The sequence below is a fragment of the Cololabis saira genome, chromosome 12, assembly GCF_033807715.1.
Source record: "Cololabis saira isolate AMF1-May2022 chromosome 12, fColSai1.1, whole genome shotgun sequence".
Lineage (NCBI taxonomy): Eukaryota > Metazoa > Chordata > Actinopteri > Beloniformes > Belonidae > Cololabis > Cololabis saira.
Genome location: NC_084598.1, coordinates 11402200 through 11419517, shown reverse-complemented (window position 1 = coordinate 11419517; position 17318 = coordinate 11402200). Strand labels below are relative to the sequence as shown.

The 17318-nt window shown below is 41.5% G+C and overlaps 1 protein-coding gene across 9 annotated transcripts in view; it reads right to left on the bottom strand.

Moving 5' to 3' along the window:
* The window catches only part of camta1a (calmodulin binding transcription activator 1a), a 333390-nt gene that overhangs the window by 137596 nt on the left and 178476 nt on the right, over positions 1 to 17318 (bottom strand). For all 9 annotated transcript variants that reach the window (XM_061735492.1, XM_061735493.1, XM_061735494.1 and 6 more), the window contains one exon: positions 9485 to 9620. In XM_061735492.1, the coding sequence (XP_061591476.1) occupies positions 9485 to 9620 (136 nt within the window). The remainder of the gene's footprint in view (positions 1 to 9484; positions 9621 to 17318) is intronic.

Sequence of the window (17318 nt, the reverse complement as noted above, 5' to 3'; positions counted from 1 at the left end):
TAGGACACAACCAAACTAAGAGAGCACTAATGAAACTACTTATCTGCTTTAGTATTTCTCCTGTTGCCCAAAGCAGGGGGGGGGTAAACCTGTTTCCTGTGTTAAACTCCTCTTTACCACCCTTTCATGTAAATACCAAAACCTTTCAATATCACTCTGAGGAAAGCACAGTTGCTCAGCCCGTATAATTCTATACAAACACTTAGCCATTCTCTTTGAACTTTGCAGTTCCACTCATTATACCTCCTTTGAAGAGTGAATGTTGGAGAAATGGTACATTTTGATTTTTGCCGTTATTAAATGCAACAGAGCAGCAAATTACATCTAAACTAGTGTTTTGCTGGTTAATAATAAATAGGCCATGTGCAGTAGCCAGCAGAAAAAAGAGCCGAGCAAAAAGAAAGTTCCACACAGCCAATATAAGAGATGGTTAAGTGTAACAAATTCCCCCCGATGCAAACGTCAAAGAGACAAATATTTTTTTTTGCAGATGAGGCAAAAAAGCTGTTTTTGGAAAGGCGAGGCAGGGGATGCTTTTCAAGGAATAGGAGAATAACGTCACTGGTCTCTGCCTGTTCCCTGTGGCTCTTCTGCAACCCAGTAATGCCTGAAACAAGGACACCATGTTGCACTGCCTCTCTAAAGGAAACGACTCAACCTATGGAAAGGAGAGGTAGATCCTGTAAAGGATGTAAAGCAGCATTGAGCAAGGGCCATTCTCATGTAGTTAAATTATTCAAAGGGCCACAGGTCGGACAATATAATTAAAACATGGGTAGAGTTAACCATCCGGCTGTATCTAGCAGTTTTCAAAAATTCACTGTCAGACGAAGACTAGTGCTGTTTCACATGATTGTACATTATTTAGTTAACTTGTGCTGCCAATTCTTGCTCGGCTGTTTTGTTGAAGTACTGAAGTACTCAGCCTTAAAATTAACCTGTAAAACATTATTTTAGAGGTTTGTTGTTTGGGGTTTCTCTCACATCAGCGATAAATCTCTTGTGTAGTTAGAACGCTTGGTTGAAAAGTGTCTTGATGCGTTTCTTGAACACAGCGACACATATGGGTTATTAAACATACTGCTACTGAATCAAGGACAATCAAGAACATGTTGCTCGTGACTTATACGGGTTGGCATTCATGGCGAGAATAGCTTCATATCAAAAGGGGAAAAATGGATGGAAGTAAAAAAGACAGAAATATGGAAAAATGGATGGAAACATAAAGTGATAAAGACAAACTTGTCCTGAGCAAATACACAAGAGGCATTTGAAGCAATATATATATATATATATATATATACATACATATATATATATATATATATATATATATATATATATATATATATATATATATATATATATATATATATATATATATATATATATATACATACATACATATATATATATATATATATATATATATATATATATATATATATATAAAACCATTCTTTGGTTCTATAAAATAATCAGAAACACTGTGACCCCTTGGTCCTAGCCTTTCAAAGAAAAGTCCCCAGAAATGTGCGAGCCTGCCAAAAAGCTTGTTGCAGATCATTAAACTCACATTTTGCAAATGACTGTAAGGAAAGGTGAGAGCTTAGAGTGATTCTAAAACAACTTGATTTTCTTTGAACTCCTAGATTCAAATTCAAGTGGATCAGCTGCACAAAGACTGATCTGACAGCTGGACCAGCGTGTCCCAGCTGTATGTAACACTGCACTGCTACATCACTTGGCAGTGGTATTCTTCTGTGGAATATCATTTTTAAGGAGGTTTTTTTTTTGGCCTGGATCTGTGAAAGTGCGGAGGGCAGAAGCCTTGGTGAAAGGTGCTCGTTAACATAAAACTCAGGCCTCGTGTTGCCCATGGGTCCGTGTATGGCTCCCGAGACCAAACAAAAGCAGAACTCACACACTAGAATTGACCACAGAGTCACGAAACGTCTGCTCAGAGCCTCTGTTTTATTCATCCTCACTAAAAATCTCTTGCCCCCACTTTGCATAGTGGTTGTTGGTTGTGCTTTCCTTCTCCCCTGGAGGTTCCAGATATTAAAACTTTGATGATTCGGTGCAACATTTGGTATAAATAGGCATAATGAGAAACATGTAAGGAACTATACAGCATTTCTCTTTCTGTTGAAATGTTTTTTGAAGGGTTTCATGTGGTTTCAAGTTATCTTGAGTCATGCTGTGACCCATTATTCTTTTGAACTGTGTTTTTTTTTTTTTTTTTTTTTCTAGATGAAAAACACTGAATTGTAGCCACTGGACAGTTTTTTCTCTCTTTCAAGAGAACCAGCAGGGATGTGGGGAGGTGCAGCGTGAAGTCTCAATAAAGTCCAGCCTAAAAAATGAGGGAGGAAGTCCTTAGGTTCTGCAACAAATTAATGTGTTTCTCTGTCCATTTCCTGGAGGACATGTCCTGGCTCCCCTTCACAATAAGGAGGGGGGCCCCTTGGGAGATGCCTCAGCATGACAACACTGCAACATGTGGCAACAAGTGGTAAATTATATTACCCAAGCTGTTGTTAATGCACCGTTTCTTGACAGTTTCTTATACTGTATGCACTCTCCCCGCAGCAACTGTTCCAAAATTAGCCCTTCGAAATGGGTTGCTGGTGTGAGATGGTGAAAGTAGGGTCAGCTTGAAAGGCAGATCAGAGGTTTAACTGGTGCTGAGTGATTTTGGAAATTCTAAGATTTAAGAGACTATGACTAATTAATGTAGGCTTAATGAAAGAAAGAAAACATGACTGAAGTGGATGCTCCCAAGGCTGCGGGTAAGCTGTTCATGTGGGAAAGCTTTTAATCAGATGCCTATAACAACAGAGCAACCCCCCTTTGTACCTGTGCTGCTCGGGACCGCTGCTATTATCCGCTGCGCTGGATATAAAAACAAACTGTACAATAACTATAATGGATGTACATATTAGATACCTGAATATTGTTCATGCTGAGATTCAAAACAAAGCAATTTCTAATAAAAACCTAACAATAATAACTTTCATCTTTACCCACTCACTTTGTACATTATTATGCCGTGTGTCTTCTTTTCCCCCTTTTCGCCTTCCAAGCATGTTTGCACCCCATATTAGCTCAAGCAGACTAACTTGACTATATCCTTGTGCAGCATCTCTGCATCAGACAAAAGAAAACTGAACAACTACGCTTTGAGAAGACAGAGAAAAGCTGATGGAAATGCAATCTATTTACTGTCTTTACAGGGTGCACAACTATCTGTTGTCAAGCAGACAGCTTATAGGTCTGAGTGAGAATGCAGAATACAAACTTTTTTTATTTTGAATTGGGCATTCCCTGCCTTAGTAATCTTGATCTTAATTTCACAGCTGACTTAAAGAAGGGGGCAAGAGGAAGATCATGCACTGCGCCACACGGGGATTTGTTTTGTGCCCTCTCACATCTGGTCTCTTAATCTGCTGATATCAGCCACTGTATCTGTAAATCAATGTTACTGCTGAAACTGAAAGCACATAGAGTACAGTCATCCAGAGCAACTCTATTTCACAGATATGCAGCTGCGTTGATTATAAGTTACCAACATTACCCACTCGTATGGGTTTGAATTTGTGGACTGATATATTTGCCAGCCAAAACTTCAAAGTAGCATGTAAAGGGAAGTAAAAAGATGTTCCTCATAGTCTCATATGAACTCGGAGAGAGTATACCTTAGCTTAAATGGTCAAAACTTGTACACATTCGATATGCTCCGAGACAAAGAGCTGATCTACTTGTATGCAGGAGTTAAGTGTTGAAGGTCATGTGATATTGAAAGCCAATGCAGTGTAGCATCCAGTAGCATCCACTCCATTACAACATTAGCAACTAATGTTTTGACATTTGTCTTCATTATTATCAATGAACAGACGCGATTGAGCCACCAGCATGCTCCATTACCTTCCTTCATTGCACAGTTGCACAGTTGAAATCCCACATTAGGGCGGATCCAACATGAAATGACAAGTTACGGGGCCTAAGGACGCACATGCTGATTATTTAAGTGGTGGACGGTGAGGGGGTTGCGCGAAAGGATACAGGGGTGCGGCGGAGGCAGGGATGGGAGTTAGGGAATTGGTAAGGCACGGTACCGGCATTAAGATCGGAGGAACATGAAGTCACAGAGCAGCACAGCACACCTTAAGAAGTGAGGCTCATTTCAATTGGTATAATTAGCCCGTGGTAATGAAATAAGTCAGAGGCTCTGCCACCTTCACTTAAGAGAAAATCGATCCATGTTTGAGGGAGTTTATTAAAGCTTAGGAAGAATGGGGATATAGGATAGCAGGTGTGGAGGGGATGGATGGGGTGGATGCATGCAGAGGAACAGCTAATCAACTAAGTGTAGGTGCTGGTTTTTTGGGGTAGAGGCCCAATAACAAGCAGAAGACAGTGATTTTGAAATCATCAAGAGAGGGAGTGCTGGAGCTACACAGAAAACAAAGGCGGCAAAGATTTCCACAATTATCAAAAACTTGAGCAAACAAGAATTCCACCTCATTACATGTGATCTGATGATTGGGATTAAATTGAGATTAACATGACTGCATCAGAAACTCTGGACGCATGGCCCTGACCAGTAGCAGGTGAACAACTTGAGTATGGTAAGAGCGGGTTGGTGAGATAATCACTGATGGACATTTCTCCTCAGGTGCCCCCAAATGCATGCTGGTTGATGTGGGTGCCGCTTGCTCATTTATCCGGCCGTCTGGCCAACTCACCTGGAGTGATGGGGGAGACGTCAGGAAGGCAGGCTGCTATTTCACGGCCTGTTAAGCGCTAATGCCGCAACATGCCCTGTGCTCCAATTTTAGGGAACAGGGAGCGTTACTGCCCGGCTCAAGGTTCTGTCTGTCTGGACTGTGGACTTGGACAGGAGTTGAGAAAGGGGGTAGAAAAGGAAAAAAAAAATCAGCAAGGAGAAAGAAAGAGTAGATGTGTGTAGTAGAGGACAGTGGGAAGTTTAGTGGATTCATTAAAAAAAAAAAAAAAAAACTATAAAATGACAGAAACAGAGAAGAGTGGAAAAAGAGAGAAAAAGGACTCACAAAACAATAACAGGTGAAGAGAGGAGAGGGAGAGAGTTGAGCCTGGGTTTACACGGACTGCTGAGCCAGCACTGCAGAGCAGACAGGACAGCAGTGGCACAAGCTGACATCTACTCCTGCCATGCTAGGCTGCCTCTCGCGTGCCCCAGAAGGCCTCGTGTTCCCGCACTCGCAGCCGCTTCCTCACCAGAGCTGCTGAACATCACTGGCTTGACCCGCGCACAACACTTGTCCTCAATGTACACGAAACTTGGCCCATGTAATAACCACAGAACTTCCATTAAGCACTGGGCGGCTGGGAAAGCGGAGCAGCCGGAGCACAGCAGGAAATAATCCTCCGTACACGAGAGCAAGGTTGCGCTCAAACTATGTTCTCTCTTTATGTAACCCTTTATGTTCTGCCATGGTGGGGTTATTTATGTGTTAAAACAACTAAATAAAGTGGAAATATACTTTTCTACTACAATCACAGACCAACTGGTGGAGGTCCATTTGCTTTTATATGTTGGTGGTAAACATGACTGCCCCCGATGGGTCCACAGTTTCAATCACAGGCCAGTGTGAGCAGCAGACAGATCACCTCTCTCCTTAAAGGCATTTAAAGGGAATCAGCTCAGCACGTTCAATTGACCATTTTCACCAATCACTTTTCAGAATAAGTTTCTCCTTAAAACTCATTCAACTGCTATGACAAGAATCTTGACATTCACCGCCATTTTCTGATTTGGAGTCTGCCTTTATGTAAGAATCAAAGCACATTGAAGAGGACATTTAAGAAGATTTGATATCTTGCCATGTTTGTGCAAAAATAATCCCATAAAATAACTGATGCACCTTTTTATAGGTCTAAATTTATTTCTGCGCGCTGGGGCCCACGAGCACAATGGCAAATTCCCCGCTGTGCCCATATGGCTCAAGAAACATTTTGGGGGATGGATGGATACTTAAACATCAATGATTGCGTGCACATGCACATTAAGGGGCTAAGGGACAAATCTGTTTTCGCTGTCTAAACCGCCAGCATTTTATTTTTCTATGAATGTACAAGTTATTTGTGACTCACATCCTTAATATGGTCTCCTGCTTCTCAGGTGCAGACAACAATTGCAAAAAAAAACCCAGTCCTGTGCCTCAAGAGAGCAGTTGGAAACAAGCTGAGTGAATACTAAAGTGTATTCCATGTTTATTTGTATTTTTTAATCATTTTAGTCATTTTTCATCACTTGTTTGTAGGATTATCATAACGGTACTGTTACCCTTCTATCTGCCCTAACAAAAAAGCTATGAGTGTCCTCGCCCACTTCAGCGAATGAGCAAGAGACAGCATGGTTATTCAGGTTGCATTTGTGAATGCAAACTTTAAAAAGTTAATTTCACAGTAGGATTGTTTACAGCTGCGGGCAGCATGATGGCGGTGGTTAGCACTATTGCTTCATAGCTAGACTACCTCCTTAAATCCTGTCTGGGGCCTCGCTGTGCTGTGTGTTGATTCTTAATGGCTACAGGGCTGAGTATGACCATGCAGGTTGTCTTTATGATGGACTGATGGGAGTCATTCGGCTTTTGCCATAAGAGCGTGGGCATGTTTCTCTTTGACTCACTGATTTGTACACGATGTTCTGGACTTTGATATTTTACAGTTATTCTTTATTTATTTAATCATTGCATTCATTTTCAAAAAGAGTTGTGACCAGCATTTCAGCTAATCTTTATGAATTACTTATGTTTCTTCATAAGTTATGCAAGAGAATTGTGCCTGTGAAAGCAAGCATACAGTAGGACAATACTGATCAGTGGAGCCAATGCCTGAACTGTATTTCTGAGTGTAATGTGTGAAGCTGACGTTGTGGCCCAGTTTTTCAGAGTTCTAATATGTGGCCTTGGACTCCTACAATAAGTCCTGTCTCACCTTCATACCATGCATTATCTCTTCTGCACAGCCAGCATTCAGCTCTGGTAAATTAGACCTTTCTTTTCATTTTTTTCAGTTACATTTCTTTCAGAAAAGCCTCTAGTCTCCATGTGTCTAAGGCTCATGATGACGTTGCTTTAATACACCCTTGTATGCTCTTTATCTCCTGTTGTGTCACACGGTATACCTGCACTGTCCCAAAGCTGTTGCATGCTTATTAGGACTGATAGGCATAAAATTCAGTTAAAATTAATAGAGCCACACTCCATCTTCATCCCACGCGTCTATTAGGATAATAAGAAAAGCCTATTTTGGAAACAGGCAAAACTCATATGAAATAAATCCCCTTTCACTTCGTCTTCGGTTTGTTTTCAGTCTGACTGAAATTCAGACCACACTGCCACTTAAGTGCAGCACGTCAAATGACATGCGATGCCGTCATTTGGTAAAATCCACTCAAAATATAGTAATACAGAGAAGTAAATCACATATAGGGTGGGGATGTTGAACACAGAGATCTGGATACTTTAATGCCACTTATTGCCATTTTCCTGAGTCCACTGTGACACACAAAAGAACAAGTACTATCCCTGGTTAAGAGATATCAAATATAGAAATAGAGTGAAATGCTCACAAAACCGGCGAGCAGTCAAATGTACATTTGTCTGAACGATTTGCATCCCTGCAAATACAAACTCTGAACATGACACAGACAGGCTAATGAAGTGCTGAAACAAATAAGTGGCATCATGTATACAGAAAAAATGCACTCGGATGGCACTAAAACCATATTTACAACAAAAATGGGAGAATTCAGTTATTCAAATGTTCAAAATTAGTTATTTAACATCACAGAAAAGTTTTATTCCAACATGTTTTCTTCAATTGACTACTGGGAAACAGATGCTTCTCTGAACCACTGACCACCACAGATGTTGGAAATACTAAATGCCAAACTTTTGCACAGGTACTTCAGTCATGTTCATCAGATAACAACAAGATTCTACCCCTTTTTATTTTCTCACGCCCAAAGCTTCTTCTTTGAAAGATACTTTGAAGAGAGAAAGTGGGTCAAAACGCTGTGTTTCAGGAGAACCGCAAACTTTAAAAATAGCAGCACACGCAGGGTACGGATGGACGTACTGACAACCATACACTTTAGTACACTAGCCCTTGTACCTGAAGATGACCTGAACACTTCTTTCAACAAGCTATATTATCAGGATAATTAAATGATCATTCTCAACTGCTAACAACAGAAATTACTACAAATAACAGAGCCAGAAGTCAAATGCATTTTTACAGTCAAAAGGACATAATCTTAATGCGACTCTGACTTGCTGTCAACACACAACTTTGAGAGAAACAACCTGGCTCCAGTGAATTCAGTGTAAGTGGAAATTACAAAGGATTTCTTTATTACCCTTATATTTATCTGAGAACCTCAGCTCCAAAAACCAGTTCTCAGACAGAACAGGCTTGTGCCATTCATGTCCATATATAAAACCAATACACTATATCTGAACATTTGTTACCTGTTAAAAGCAGAAGTGTTACAAAGTGAAAATGTATATCATAGTCATAAAAGATAAATGTGTGTCCCAACAGGTTATCAGATACCTGCAGGAACAGAGATGACACTGAGCTGGGTTTTTTCTCCTCAGGAGGGGAGGGGGGGGGCTGATAAATATGTAGAAAGGACTGAGACAGAACAGAGCTGAGCCCCTGATGGGAGAAAGCCCGAGCTTTGTCTTTGTCACACCGTGTGACACATACGCACAACACCACTCCCTGAGGTGTGTAGTTACGTGTGCATTTTGTACACGTGCTTGTGTTGAACGGGAGCCCCAAATCCCCAACCTTCGCAACTCCGACTAAACTCCGGATCAACTCCTGTGCTTCAGGTGCTCGCGGCTCAGTGCTTGTGGCTTGACGTGTGAAAGAAACCAGAATTCGCACATTTGCACCACTCAAAGTGAATGAAGTCTAACGGCGAGTCTCACCTTGTCTCATTAATGGGACGACTGATGCATCGGCCCGGGTTTAAACACCGCAATGCCTCCACCTCGGGTCTGCACGTGAGCCAAGGATGGATACGAGCGGGCCTTTTATGGCGGCAGCTGGTACGGGGAGTGACTTGGGGTGAGGTTAGGGAACACTTGCTCTACAGTGCTGCTTTGAGCCAGCAAGATTAATGTAGGCTCTCTGGAGCAAAGGCAACAACCACAGCTTTAATAAGGTACAAACAATCGGTTCCACTCCACCGGCTTCCCAGGGAAAACTATTGTTGTGCCGCATTGTTTCTTCGTGAGGTTCCTTGGAGACACGTGCCTACTGCAGCATGTGACTGTCTCCATTACAGCCAAGGGAGAGCTCAGCGTAGACCTCAGTTTGTCTGTGTCAGGATGAAGGCTGCTTTTCAGCCACCCCCCCAACCCCATTCCACTTCTTTCACCATTTACTCCTGTTAAAGTCCAACTCTTGTTTGTTCACTCACCTCAACTCCCTGCACTTTCAGCTTCATGTGATCCTCCCGCGTGGTCTTCCCATCTTTCCTCTTCTTCCAGCAGTAGCCATCCTTTCTGTACTTCACCTTCTTCCTATTGTACAATATCATCGACCCATTCTGCGGCCTGCATCCGTGGAGACAGAGCAGACAAAGAGAAAGAGAAGGCGAGAGAGAGAGAGTAAAAACAGAAAAAGATGAGATGAGAAGAATCTTAGGCAAAGCTACAGCACAGCTCCGGGACTCATTGTAAGGATGTACAGAGAGGCCTGACACGAGTCTGAGCCAGGCACAAAATGCACCAGTGGCTTAGATGACAAGACTTCTCCATGGTGTTTCTCGGCATTGCTATGCACATTTTGACAACGAACAAAGCACCCCTCAGCATGTTTTTACCCCCCCCTCCTCCGACAATGACTAGTGTGCGTGTGCTGCGAGGAGTTAAAGTGGCACTTCTCATACACTAAATTATATGACGGCTAATGTGTAAAGCAAGCAGCGGGGGGTGGGGGAGGGGTGGGCTTCCTTTCTTATCTCTCATTCATCCAACTTAAATGAGTTGTAGTGTCGGAAGTCCCTCGAGGAAAAAGAAGATCCTCCCTCACACTCCATTCATAATTCATTCTCCCTCCACCAGACCACAGCCTGTAGGCTCATAATGATATAATGTAACTATTTGATGATAATCTGCCTTTCCACTTGGATTTGTAACAGAGGCTTTTGGCACTCAGTGTTGAACATTAACAGAAAGTGTAGCATCAAACATTTATGACTTTCTCAACAATTAGGGTGCACTTACACTAGATACAGTTCTGCGTGTATCTGTTGGTATTTGTGTGGAAGCGCTGTGTCGTCATTATGAATTCCATACATACTGCAACACTGCACATGTTCTCACACTCTTCCACCATCCCAAACAAACACACACAGAAAGAAAACACACACACACTCACCAACTTTCCTGACTATAGGAAATACATTGTTTCAGCATGAACCCTGCGACGTGCAACAGTCGTATCACAGGACACTGTGCAATGTCAACAAAATTAAGGACATCGTGCCTCACTATTGGGTGATGTGAATTGGGTGCCTCACTATTGGGTCATTTTCGTGACTAATCTACAGGGGATTCGTCTAATATAATCCAGCAATCATGGATACGCTGAGAATTATTTTTGAAATGTATTCATGAACAGAGGGGTTACACATCCAAGCTCTGCAAGTGGACAATTGTTGGAAGAAAAGGACAAAATAAATATGCTGAAAAGTAAGATTTGGTTGCCAAAGTACACAATGGACTGGAGAGATGAGTTTACATATTGATCCTGGAAAAAAAGGACACTTGAGCCCCTGCAAGACTCTCAACACTCAGCGTGGGAACATATGCACAGCTTTCCTTCCTCCGTAGGACAGTTAGTAAAGAGCCGTCTGCAGTTCTGCCGTCAGCTTTATTTAAGCGGAGACAAAGAAAATGTTATAATCTTCTTTTCTTCATTCCAAAACTCTGCTCCAACATGAAACCTGGGTTACCGGAGGGAAGGCTTGGAGCCAATGTTGGAAAGTGTGAATCACCTGGAGAAGAATATGGAGAGAAGCTAAGCCGAATAAGTATGATTCATTAAAATGAAATAAATTAAAACACACTAGAAGTGTTGATCTTTACCTTACATAACTCTGCATGGATCCTTTTCTAATACTTCCTTTTATTTGTTTTTAACGACATGATATAAATTGTAGGGAGGAGGGTGAGAACATATCTTTCACCTTCTTTCAGTTTCAGCCCATTTCAACATGTGCATGATGAGGACGTGTTTAGTCTTCAAATGAAACTAAACCATGTAACTGTATAAATATATGTATGTCTATAAAGCATAACTAATGCACATACACTACACACAGCTGCTATGATTTGGAGCGCTCCCAAATGAGAGCAGGTTTGCTGTGGTGTTTGCAGCCTCAGAGTGAATGAGCGGGGAAAGTCTCCTGCCCAAGCTGTTAAGGAAGCATAATTGAGGTGGGGGTTAACCATCCAGTCAGCTGCTGAGCCTTGTCAGCCTTGTGCTCGCCGCTCTCATCCACAAACACTACTAAGTATGCAGCCGACACAGACAAAAGCATGTAAAACTACAAACTCAAAAAGCTCAAACTCACATCAAAGTAAGAAAGAAAAAAGTTGATTTATGCTTTATGCAACAATCACCAAAATAAGAAAGCCCAACGGTTGTTTTGCATTGTTTTGTTGTTTATTGTTACATTTTCTTTTCACAAGGTTTATTTATAACGTTGCATGCATCATTTTGCAAGGCTGCCTTTTGGGGCCGGGGCGTGTGTTTATCTTCGTATCACTCATCAATCATTTTCCTCGCTGGATCTCAAGGGCCAGTGGAAAGGGAGGAGAAGGAGCTGCTGGGGTCCCCACAGTCCTGGCTCTGTGGCCCCTGACAGCACCTTCTAATGAGAGACGCCACTCATACAATGATACGCTCACTCCTTTCTGATCTCCCTTCCTCCCTCCCCTCCTTCGTTCCTCCCTCCTTCACAGCCGCTCTTTTCGTGCCGTCATTCAGCTCATGCTGTGCACCAGGGAACATCTTTGTCTTCTCCCTCGAACTGACTCCGTCTCTGTTCCCCCCCCCTTGTTTCATCTGTCTCAAGATTCCTCACCTCCACCCTCCCACACGTCCTTCTTTCTTGCTGTCTTCTCCTCACTCACTGCCTTTGCATACTTTGCAGAAAACGACTATTAAATAGACAATTTTATTGGTCATCTTGAGAAGTGGAACTCTTTAATGGCTTTAAAGGATATTCACAAAGTATAAATTGCATCCTAGTTTACAGTAACTCTAATGTGTCTGTTCATAAATGTAGTTATGGAGTCTACAGATCGCTGAAATAGCCTCATGTATCCTGAAGGATTATCAGTTGAAATCACTTAAACTTACTTCGGGGGAAACTTAATTAAAATATCTTCGTCAGCACTTGTTATCAATTAAACATAGAAGAGCCACAATGTAAAATTATGATGCTATTATTTGTTTCAACATCACTCTAGTCCTTCAAAAGATACCAACAGTGTGCACTCTTAAGATCTAGCTATGCATGAGACAAAAAAGATGGGCAGAGATGAGATAAGGTAGAAAATCAAATGACACAAGGCTATCTGATCTTCTCCAGAGCACTGGAAATTGGGGTGAGGATTCTGTGTCAGAGGCTCCATGCTGTATTTATCGGCTCAGCGCCAAAGCTTATTCGCTCAGCTATTTTTGTGGAACTGCTAGGTAGAAGCTATTTTCAATTCAAGGCACCTTGGACCCAGAGGAGAGAGCCTAAGCACCTATTCTGGGGTAGGTCTGAGGCTAAGACCAGTAGAAAATGCATGTTTTGTCACCTGAATGTAGCTTCTCTCCCTCTTGCCGTCTCTCTTCTCCCTCCCACTCATTTCCAACCATTGTATACTCAGGCATTTCAATTAATTTTATCAGAAATACACATATTTATATTAGGGGGGGTGGCTAAAAGCTCAGTTTTCTTAAAAGTGTGACATGACGCTGTCGGTCTGAGATGCTCACAGTATATGTGGCAGAAATGCTGGCCTCTGTCAAAGTGCAGACAAGCTTGCCAGCTTCCTTTCCTCTCTCCTCTTTAGAGTTTGCAGTGATAATAAGCTTTATCCTCAGGGTGATGTTAGGCCTTGTCCAGTCCTTTAGGAATCCTTCATTTACCTAGGTAATGGCATTCGCTCAATCAGATTTGTTCATTTGAAAAAGTCAGAGGAGGGTTGGGGTTTTATGAGGCTGTCGACGTGTTTAGCATAGGGAACAAAAGCTGGGGAGCCATGGAATGCATCCAACCTCCGTTTGAATATGTAAAGATGTTAACAGAGAAAGGACGAGTAACTGAAACATGGATGCAGAAAGACAAATCTGCTAGTGTGGACAGAATCTCCTATTCAAGAAAAGATTGGTGGGGAAAGAACATCAGCTCTTGTGACTCATTCTAAAATAAATAAAAAAGAAAATCAAATACATCAAGTAAACAATTATATTCTCTTGTATAGCTCATCCCTGCCTTATTTTATGCAGCAGATTTTACTAAAGCCTACATGCTTTATTTCTCCACGGCATGCTTACCGAGCAGAGGAGGAAAGATCAGAATGAAACCATCACACATAGTTCCCCATTCACCTCCACAGAAGACCCCCTACAGTTCATAAAAGCCTCCAAGTTGCTCACCAAGTGATGATATCAATATCCCACTCTGTGCTGAGCCTTCATAACAACAACAAGGTCCAAACTTGTTTGGACCTTCATGGAAAGTTTGGAGGAACCAGATAAAAGTTAATAACTGTATCTGTATTTTCTTTACCCTTTAGTTAAGACTGTGTGTAAAATAAAATAAAAATCTTCACCAAGGGAGCAAAAGCACCTTTTTACAATAACAAACGTCTGGACAGACACAGACACGAGTGCAGGTTAAGGAGCTCTATATAGACTTGGTGCAATGCTTTCTTCCCTACAAACTGAAACGTATCTGGATAAAGGACTGAAAAAGACAGCAAGTAACTGACCCCTTCCAGCCATTCCCCTAAGGTTGTTTTCACACCTAGTTGCCTGGTAGACTCTGAAACCACTGACCCCTCTGAATAACGTATTCTCCTCCTCGCCTGTGATGGCACCAAAAATGATTGAAGGAGACGAGAAGACAAAGGACAAAGAGGAAAATGTGCTTGTTTGTTATTGGTTGAAGCAGGGCTACTTCCCCACTAGTTAGTTTGTAAAATACATTGCTCTTTTGAGTGTTTATCTGCAATTGTTATATATTTTTGTCTGACCACACTTCTGTTGCAGCTTTTACCTCATCCGTCTTCCACGTCTGACCATAAGACAATTCACCCAGAAATTGCGCTACACGAGTGTTTGTTAAGGTTGTGGCTATCAGAATGGCCCACATTGTAGTCCATTGTAGTTCCTGCATCTGGTCCATTTGATGTCAGCCGAACTTCAGAAACCTACATTTTTAGGAGGGCCGAGTCTGCAGGTGGTCTGCGTCTTTGACTGCTACTTTCAGAACAAAACGTACTCTGGTTTGTTTGATGTGGACCAAGCAAGGCTGGTGTGAATGCACCCTAAAAGACACAGTCAGGTCCAGTTTGTTGGCTTTGGTGAAAAAAAGCTACTTATCATAGCCAAAGTGACCAACTTACCTCAGCAGTAGTTTTGCTGTATAAATTCATAGAGTAGCCACTCTGCAGTATGAAAAAATAAAGGAGTCAGTTAGCTGCACTTAGACAACCGAACTAACCCAAGAGGAAAACACACCACTTCAAAACCAAAAGTTCTAGTTTAGGGAAGAAATAAGAATGATCCGCACCGTGAAAAGCTAAATCATTGTGCTTGATGCATAGATCAAGCACAAGGACAAGGACATTTCTCACACAACAGGTATGATCTGTATTTGAAAGAAATTCTATAAAGTCTCTGTTTGATGAGGCTCTAGAAAGAACCTTGCTACAGTATCTGTGCTGAGTAAGACCTCTGGAGTCCAGCCCTGATGGAAAGCCAGTCCCCCCTTTCTGAGCAGCAGACACAAAACTGTCCATTGAGAGAAGAAGGAAAGAGATCCAGTTCTCCCTCTCTCTTTGTCTTCGCAGAAGGTTCGCCACAGCGGACCAACACAGTCCACACAGCGATCTGGCGCAGGTTTTACACCTGACGCCCTTCTTGACACAACCCCGCTGAGAGGGGACTTGAATACCGGACCCACAAAGGAAAAGCTGACACTTTACCAACCAAGCTACTCAAGCCCAAAGAGATCCAATACTATAGTTTTCAAACACGTCATAAAAAAATGAACCTATACTCTTAAAAAAATGACTAAAGAAGCCCATCGAGGGGTCATAAATTCCTGCTGCCTGACCAACCGTCCAAATACCATCTAACTGACAGCTTCAGTCAATTCCTCTAAAGACATTTCCAAATCTAGAGCTGCTCTCTCCGCGGTGCTGAACTGTGGATGTCCTTCAAAGATCATATTCTCTGCATGCAACGCAAGGCTTTCCCAAAGAGGACACTAAAGAATTCGACTACTTGACTCGTCATGTTGTTTTGATGAGTGGTTACTATTCCTTCTGGTAGTTTCAGAAAAAGAAAACACTAGTTTTTCCTTTGGTACAGATTTTTATAGATTCAAAAATAAGTTGAAGCCTCCATGACTGAAGTGCCCTTTTCACTCATCTCTGTAAGAGCAGCTCAATGCCGAGCTCGTCTCCTGACCAGTACTAGTTGAGTTTCTAAGCAACCCCTTCTCAGCACTTTTTATGGTGGTTTCAAGATCTTGAGCTGTAGTTTTAATTACAGCAGAAAGATTTACGAATAATGACAGAAAATGCAAATTTGAGTTTTTTCAACCTCCCACCACTGCTCCAAGGAACTACAATAACACTTACTGGCCTTCCACTGCTTCTTAAAATGCTAAAATCTCTGACAGAAGGTCTTGCATTGCAAACGTTTGTTATTAAAATACCAGCATGATTTAAATCTTTCACCAGGTGAAATTATAATACAAGTGCTTACAAGGTGGTGGTCTATGAACTGATGAGGGCTTATGATGCTATGAATTATTCTGGAACTAAATCTGTGGGAGACATGTTTTTGACCTAATCTGACAGCATTCATTATATTCTCTCTAACTCTAACCCATATAAGTTGTCTGATTTGTGGATATGTAATCCTCCTCTTATCCAACATATTTAGATACATGACAACCTTTATCAGACTGAAGATGTTGTGCATGGGGTTTCTTGTGTGTGTGTCAATTGTAATATCTTATAGCAACACTGCCTAACTTTTTTTTATTCTTATTTATTAAAGAAGGACCCTCTCTCAGGGTATTGATTTGAGGCATAGATATTGACAACACAAAACACTGAACTCCCTGTTTCAACCGAAACAGGGAGTAGCCTTCGAGCCTCTGTTGCAGATAGAACAGTCATGTTTTTAGTTGTCCTGAACAGAATATCTACTCCTGCACTTAAGTTTGAGCTACGGCTGAGGACAAATAAACCTCTCCACCGTAAACCACAGTCTCCATCATCTGCTGAAATAGCATCAGTTTCTTACTAAAATAATGTATCAACCTTTTTGAGTTTAAATTTGACTTATCAATTCTCTTTTATGTCTATCTCTCCCAGCATTAATGTATAAAGACACTAACTTTTGTGTAAACACCACATAAGGAGATCAGAGAAAATAGAGCGAGCAAAAATATTGAAGAAAAAAGCAGCAAGGACATAGCACCAGGTGCATGTTCATGTAAACTGCCTCATTTGTCTAGTCTTCATGTTCATTTGACCTTTCATAACTTTTCTTAAACGTATTTTCTTTTCGTGACATAACCATCTTCTTTCATCCTAAAGATCTTTAAGTAAACCGACAGATCTAATAAATACATCAAGTCACTAAAACAGTCAGTCACTTATACGTTACATCCGATATGCCATTTATTTCCTCCAAGGAATACAGATCTATGTTTTTATGGCCTGTATCTCCAACAGATACTGTGTCTGATTCAGTCCATTTGATCATCATTCACACTTTGTCTCTCATCAATGATCACAGGCTCATCTTTAGTAACAGAATCTATAGACGCTGCCATCGATAGATTATGTTCAGCAGGGCGAACTGAGACAATACTGCAAAAACTGTCTGCAGTTCAGAATCCTCTTGCAAACTATGCTGATTCTGTTCCCTCTTTTTGACTTTTACAGTCCTGCTTTAAACCTGTACCTATAAATGTCAATACCAAAACCCAGGCCAGAGTGATGATG